Source organism: Chiloscyllium plagiosum, chromosome 6 (assembly GCF_004010195.1).
Source record: "Chiloscyllium plagiosum isolate BGI_BamShark_2017 chromosome 6, ASM401019v2, whole genome shotgun sequence".
NCBI classification, from domain to species: domain Eukaryota; kingdom Metazoa; phylum Chordata; class Chondrichthyes; order Orectolobiformes; family Hemiscylliidae; genus Chiloscyllium; species Chiloscyllium plagiosum.
The window spans coordinates 66,861,941-66,869,936 of NC_057715.1; the positions used below are offsets into that span (position 1 = coordinate 66,861,941).

Here is a 7,996-nt window from a genome sequence, read left to right on the forward strand (position 1 = left end):
TGTGATGCTTTTATGTGAGGCCTTCAGTGGAACTTAGTAAATTGAACAAGTTATATCAATTCACAACTTGTATATTTCTTTTATTCCTTACCTGATTTGCTGGCCAATTCACAATTTTAATGAAAACATGCATTGTGATCTTGCCACTAGTCTTCAAGAAGGATTTTGGCTATTGTAATTGTACAATTTTAATTTCAGAGAAGAAAAGTGACCGCATGTATTAATAATTTGAATATTGTGCCCCAATTCTGGACATATCACTTTAGGAAGGATGCGAAGGCATCAGAGAAGTTGTAGAAAAGATTTATGAAAATGATTCCCAAAAGAGAGACAAGGGACAGTTTAGAGGAGCTGGAGTTGTTCTTATTAAAAGGACTTGAGAGAAGATTTAATTGAGGTGTTTAAACTCATAAAATCATTTAGACAGAGTAGATAAAGAGAAACTCCTCCCAATGGAAACAGTTGAAAATCAGATTTAACATGAGAGGCAAAAGAACTAACAGCAGAAAGAGGAAACTCTTTTTTTGCACTGTTAGGATCTGGAAAACACACCCTGAATGTGTGGAGACCGATTCAATCACAGTTTTCACAAAGGAATTAGATAAGCATCTAAAGAGAAAAAAAATTGTACAGGGGAAGAGCAAGTGAATGGGCATTTTTGAGCATTTCTTTGCAGAGATCTAGTATGATCAGGATGCGCTGAATGGCCAACTCCTCTGCTGTATTCATTCTTTGATTCTAATCCAAGAGTTAATTTAAGTATGGGAATTACTCATAGGATTATTATGAATGCTTCAGCAAAATAACAGACTGAAAAACCAGCATGTGGCAGGCAGTGAAACATTGGAAGAATACTGAGGTGGAGCTTGTTTTGTAGGTACTTTGCATTAAGGAAGCAGCTTTCAACGACCCTGGAATACTACAAACTCCATGGGTGAAGAAATGTCTAGAGAGGCATTATCAGATGTAATCAATGTTTTTCTTTTAAAATGTGTGGGTCAGAAGGCATTGAAAATTTTAAAAATTTGCACTGGTGGAGAAATGAGATGCCATGAAATATGACATAGAGCCAACTGCAGGTGGATGTGGTATCCTATGATAATTCTTGCAGGTGAGAGGAAGCGGTTTCAATTCTTTTCCTTACCATATGGTAAGGAAGCTAAGACTAATAAATAGTTATCAAAATTTATTTGTACATTTGAAATTCTTGATGTCTACACAGTAATCACTGGCAGCCAAAGATTTGTAAAGTATTTAAAGTATGGTCTTTAATTTACTGAATTTCAAAGAATTTTAATTATAATCTAAAATATATTAGATATATGCCGCTATAGATTATTTGAAATTTTTTAAAAAATGATTTACACAGTAAGCCTTAATGCTATCATGAATGGTGAGCATCAGTAAGTTTGACAAGGAGGTGGAGTAAAGTTGCTGGTAGTGTGCAATCATTTGTTATAATTTCACAGAGTTTGTAACCACCGTGCCTACTAACGAGCTGGACCAACTCTGCATAGGTTCAGTATGAAGGTGCATAGGGTCACCTAAGTCAGGTCGAATAGGTCAAAGGAGCCTCAGGAGAAAGTCGCTAAATTGGTTCAGCTGGTGGGGCATAGTTTCTGACCTCATCTCCTCTCAAACTCCACAGAGGAATGAACAGAAGACTTCAAGAAGAAGAAAGTGACCTCAGCAAAGTCATGACATTTTCCTGTGCTTTCTCCCAGTTTGTGGATATCCAAGAGGCGAGTGCGGTTTAACTGCATTTTGATTTTCAAGAGCAATGATAATCCACGGAAATGCAGAGTCTAAATAGACAGAACTGAGCAAGCATTTTGCCAGATGGAGTGAACATGTCAACAGTCTTGTAGTGTCTCAGATTCAAGATACACCTTCTGCTGTTTGCTGTATGCTCCTTCCTTCATTGTAGCTTGCCAAGTCACGACCTGGAACGTTCACATGACAACTGTAGAAAAAAAGGACAGGGAACATTATCATCATCCTCTCTTCCAATCAAATAAAGTACCAACTTAAAACACTTGGAGTTAGTTTGAAATGAGATTGAGATCTGAAATACCTTTCAGAAAGGAAGTGCACAGTGACCAAAGAAGCAAAATATGAAATTAATGCTATGAAGAGTAAATGTAATTTTTATGTATCATGTTATCTATATAAATAAATTAATATATTGAAAACTGTCTCACCTACCTAGAGGTAGCAAACATCTTCAGAGGTTTTGTAGTTAAAGGTGGGCAAATTAAGCCTAATTATTAAAAGATATTGTACTTAAAATCTACCCAAGGTCATTGTGAAAAATCATTCAGCCTATGTTGGAGGTGTATTCTTAGATAACAGTAAATTTGGTTTTATAAACAGCAAAGGTTAGTACAGAGAAATTCAGGGGAAAATACTTCGCCTAATGTTACAGAAATAAGTATCAAGTTATTATTACTTTGAATTTTGTAACATCTGGCCTGTAGTTGTTTTTGTTCCACTGGTGTGTGTCTATCTATGTGTATCTCCATGTAGCTCATGGCAATTAGCATTCTTTTCAGTCCTGGAGGTTGATCAAGAGGAATCAGCGATTTTAAAACTGAGTACTGGCAAAGTACAAAGCAGTACACAGCTGGCACTGAATTTTTAAAGCGCTGACACCTTCTAATCGGTTATTCAATGCTGAAAGGATAACGGTTCTCGTTAACCCTGTGGAGTACTTACTGATAGATGATGGGCTGCTGATGCAGATGAGGGGCCCTTTACCTATCTTAGAGCGAAATATTGAATCATGCTGGGGCTTTGGGAAGAAGATTAAAGCTGAGATTTTGCCTGTCAGGTAGGAGAAATTATTAACAGGGCCCTTTAAAGGGCATACTTTTAAAAAAATCATAGCTATAAGAGTATGATTTTTCTTGTTTCAAAGAATCGATAGGAAATTGTAAAACCGTAGCATCTCATTTTGGAGTCTGATTGTATATGCCAGTTAACAACTGACTGATCAATGACCATCTACCCTCTTGATCTCAATTTGGCCTTTTTTTGTAAAGAAGGGGTCAGGAGGCTGACAGTAGCATGGACAAAACTCTAAGGGACCATTTTATACATGGTTTTTGATTAACATACCAATGGTTGTAATATCTTGTTGTTTTAATATAGATGGGAACATGAAAGAAGTTAGAAATAGTGTTAGATGCCCCAGGTTTGAATCAGTTCTCTCTATTTAATCTAGTATTTATCAGGGCCATAAACTGAAAGCTAATAATTTTGGTGAGTCCTGAAATAAAGCCTGAAGCTTGAATTCCTGCCATTAGCCCTTGATGATGAATAGGGCTAATGAATACAAGTAAGTGGTTGGAATCTGTGACCAGCTGCATCAAGGCAGGTAATACAGCTCAGATTTAATTGGGAGCAGGTATTGGTGGGCTGTATTACTTTAATTGGTAAGGAGGATTTCTAAATGGAAAGGACAAAGTATAATGGCCAAATTGTGCTGTACAATAGCACTTAGGCTGGAATTGTATGCATTCGTTAATCTGCTGAGGAATGAGGCAATTCTGAACAATTTTCTCAGTGAAACCAACTCTAGAAAGCTTGTCCCTTTTGTTCTCCCTTGGGAAAATGCAAGATTGAAACAGAAAATACCTCTATGGAGGCAATCATTTGCCACGTGTGGAAAGCGGATACAGCTGTAAACTATGAAAAAGGGATCTTTGTAGCACAATAAAGGATGGAAAAGGAGATAAAGCCAGGGATAAGAGTAGGCCTGTCATTGCTTCAGTGAAGGTATAAAGTGATGACATTTACAGTGACAATTGAGACCATAAAACGAACTCAGTAAAATTTAGAGACAGAAATTTGATCTTTAAAAGACAGGCTGTGATAATTAAAAGTGGACTTAAACTGTTAAACAAGTCATTAATGAAAGAAGGGTTATAGGAGCCTTTTAAAAAGTTAATGATGCAGTTGCCATTAATCTAGGAACCATATTTTCTGTCCAAATCAACTACATCTCATCATTAGACGATAGTATAACTGTACACTTAAATAATATGTCGGTTTGTAAATAAGGATGGCCTTTAAATGTCAAATCATTAATTTCAAGGAATCATTTAAGAAGCTTATATATTTTAATATTGTGATGTCATCAGCATTCTTAGTAAAACATTTTTGTTAAATTCACTGAACTGTCAGGTTATAACTTGGGAATATTTTCATTGATTTTTTTAAAAAGATATGCCATTTATTTTTGAATAGTAAATTAATGTTGGAATGAATAGAGAACTTTGTCTTTAAAATAACAAAAAGATTGTAAATGAAGCTAACCTCATCAGTATTCTGTGGTGAATCCTACCTTGTACAAAGTTTAAAATGTACAAATGGAGAATAATTTTAATTAATTATTGAATCTATTTGATATTAAGAAATGTTAGTATTGCTTATAATTGCAGCAAAACTAAAATAGGCCATGATAGTTGTTAAAATATCACAATAATCAAAAGATATGATCTGACTGCTCCATCAAATGATAGCATGGAAATAATACGCTCCTATTTCAAGATCCAGACTTATCTCCTCAGCGATAATGTATGCATAAACTAAGAGGACCGAGGAACACTAGAATTGGACCTTGGACCTCTTCTGCATAGTTGCTTGTGGACAAGTGATTACTCAACAAAATTGATTGGCTTTGCATCCATTTTACACACTGATTTCAAACCTGATGCATTTTTTTAAAAGAAAAAGTAAACCCATATCTCACCTACTATTTTTTAATAGCAAGGTTTCTGGTCATTCCACTAGCAGACTATGATGAAACTATCACTGCATGATGTTTTGTGCCTTCCTAATAAGCTTAAACAAAGCAAACATTTCACTTACAATCATAGTTGCAACATGGTCTGAGGCAATCTCAGTCAATTGGCTTAAAAGTTTGGCACAGGTTGACCATATTCCTTTCAGGTGTGTTGTAATAACACTTGTGACAATCAATATTATGATTCAATAGATTCTATAATCTCTTCTTACCTTGTTATAATGCAGGTTGGAAATCTAAAAGGGTTCCACATCTTGAAAGCTACAAATAAGCAATTTGGGAAAAGAATCAGAAAACGGAGTGCAGAGCAACTGCTGCAACAGCTTTCCCAGGATCGCCAGGTGGGTTTCATGTGTTGGCAAATGAGGAAAAGTGAGATAGACACTTCTGCTAATGGCTGAGTTCACATTTTCAAAGCAACACTCTCTGACGTAGAACAGAACACAGGTGTGTTAAATTGAGAGACTAAAAAGTTTTGAGTCATTTCTAAGATCAAAATGGCAGATTGCATGATTATAGCCTAATTTATTTTTCCATGTACCTCAACATGAAATTAGAAGATCATGATTTGCCCTTAGTAAATATTATATTGTATTAGGTAACATTTTCCCTCTAATACATATTTTAAAATGTAAAAAAGTTAAAGAAAATAGTTCATTTAGATGCACATCGAGTAGTCATTTGTTTCCCTTTTATCTACAATTTGTTCTTATTCTTTGGTCGTTGTGTAAATACTAACCTTTAACCTTTAAAGCCTTTGAGATTGATCAGGATTGTACCAAATCCTGAAAATGGTATGTGTGGTGGTGCACAAACTATTCCATGCACACCAGTAATGCTTGTTTAAAAGGCTTGTGTGTAATATTTCATTTTAAATAGCCTTGTAATCTATAGATAATCATTAACCAGTACATTACCTTGCTACACAGATGCTGTGCGACCTGCTGAGTAAATGCAGCATTTTCTGTTCAACCTTTTGTTAAACCAATAATCTCATAGACTATCATAATAAACATGCTGTTCACTGCAGCTTTAGCTTTTTAACAGCACAAACTGTGAAGTATAATATAGATACGCACGTATCAGGTCCCACACTGTTTGCCCTTCACATCCATTGCAGTACCACAGCAATCTGGTGCAAAGCAAAGTTTTTAAGAGTCCTCAGGCTATCCAAAAGAAATAATTCTCATCGAAGTTTCGGATAATATGCATCTTTTGAAAGAATTCCTGATTTTTAACATGGAGAGAGCTAGCTACTCAACTTCATATATTTAATGTGCTCGACTCTTTAGGATGCATTATAAGAGATCATGTTTTCATTCAGATTAATAGGCACTCACATTTATTGGTAATTCTATTTAAAATATCTTTTGATATCTGTTCTGTTAGTTTTGTTGAAACTCTTGAGGTGAAGGGGCACAAAATGGCAAAGTCAAACCGATGGACAGATATGATACAGAATAGCCAACCAGTTGGAGGAACTGGTGGAATAAATTTAATGCAACAGATGAATGTAACATCTTTTTGTGCTTAAAATGTTTTGCTATATGCTGTATGGAATTTGCCACTGACCAAATAATTCTCAAATTCCCAAGATGAGTGACATGATTCTTTTTATCAGCTAAAATCATAGAATAAAACCACTTACCCTCATTTTTTCCTTCTGAATACTGACTGAGCTTTACTGACAGGTGTAATTATCCTGGTTTATAAATCTGTTGCTATTATCTTACCTGGATTATCAATAAGTGGCTACAGATGATTATATTGGCTAATGTAAAGGGAATTGGATCAATGATAATTATGGATATGCTAAAAAGTTATTTGTTGTAGCTGAATTTATATGACAGTGGTCTTGGAAATTAAAATAATCTGTGGTGAACTTAATTTGATGATGAAGTGTAATGGGGTTTGATGATAGTGAGGACAGGAAGCTCTTGTTTTGGCTAGATTTCCTCTTTGGTTGTGAAAAACAGGAGTCAAGAAACTTCACAACACAGTATCCTGGCAGTCCTGGTGTAATCGGTCTTGCACTGTACCTGCGCTAGCCCAGCTATAGTGGTGAAACCCATCGCTGTCTGTGCTTGTTAGGCTGCATCCATTGGGAAACTGATGAAGAGAGCTGTCCTTTTGAAATGGGCACCCTTTCAGCAATGTGAATCCAGTATTTAAGAGCTAAATGAAAGACACCAGTATTTGAGCCCTGAAATGCACCCACAATGACTAAACTGATTATCACCATGAGCTTCAGTGCTACTTGCAGAACCCTTTGAGTATGTAAGGTGAAGATTATTATCAATGAAGTGTGTAAGCATATTTTTGTATGGTTGCAGGCTCCTCCTGCAACAACGCTTGGACTTTTCCAGATAAGTAAGTCAGTTTCATTAGAACCTTCACTTGTGGATACGTTTAGGTCCTCCTCCATAGCTTTAGCTTCTGAGGTTATCCCGCTTCCTACTCAGGCTGTCCAATATTGCTGTTACACTGCCTCAATTGAAACCAATTGCAAGTGAGGCACAGTAGTTTCAATGGCAGAATTCCTTCTTTGGGGCAGCAACCCTGACTGTATGCTCCATTTGGTGCCAGATATTTGGGCAACACCCAAGTTGCCACAAAGATCAACACCACCTCTTCTCGCCCTCTCCTGTGCATCTCCATCTTTCCAGCTCACTTTTCTGCTGAGGTCTGCCTGCTTGAACACTTCTTAGAACTTTCCATTCTTCAGAGTGGTGTCCCAATCCTTTCTCAACTGCAAGACATTGATTTACACGGCCTTCTAGACTATGCCAACATTGTGAATACCTTAAAATTACTAATTCAGCACTCAACTTCGTAGTGGTAAAAATATTTCTTGCGTTGCCTGCAAGCCCCCATTCCATCTGCTTTCCCACACTAATGGAACTTGGCAGTGCCCGAAATGGGTACAGGAATTCCTGGTCTATGCTCTGGCAGCCATTTAGTTCCCTCATTAAATCCAAATTCACCCTTGCTGTGCTAAGTAGAAGCTAGAGTACAATAGGTGAGTGGGTGTGGGGATGAAGGTGATAGGTCAGGGAGGAGGGTGGGGGAAGGTAGCAAAGAGTACAACGGATGGATGGGGATGGGATGAAGGTGATCGGTCAGAGAGGAGGGTGGAGTGGATAGGTGGAAAGGAAGATAGACAGGTAGGACAAGTCATGCGGACAGTGC

General features: G+C 36.9%; 1 protein-coding gene across 1 annotated transcript in view; it reads left to right on the forward strand.

Moving 5' to 3' along the window:
- Positions 1 to 7,996, forward strand: part of LOC122550661 (PC3-like endoprotease variant B) — an 869,748-nt gene that overhangs the window by 227,701 nt on the left and 634,051 nt on the right. Inside the window, exon 3 of the mRNA XM_043691743.1 lies at positions 5,035 to 5,148. Within this exon, the coding sequence (XP_043547678.1) occupies positions 5,035 to 5,148 (114 nt within the window). The remainder of the gene's footprint in view (positions 1 to 5,034; positions 5,149 to 7,996) is intronic.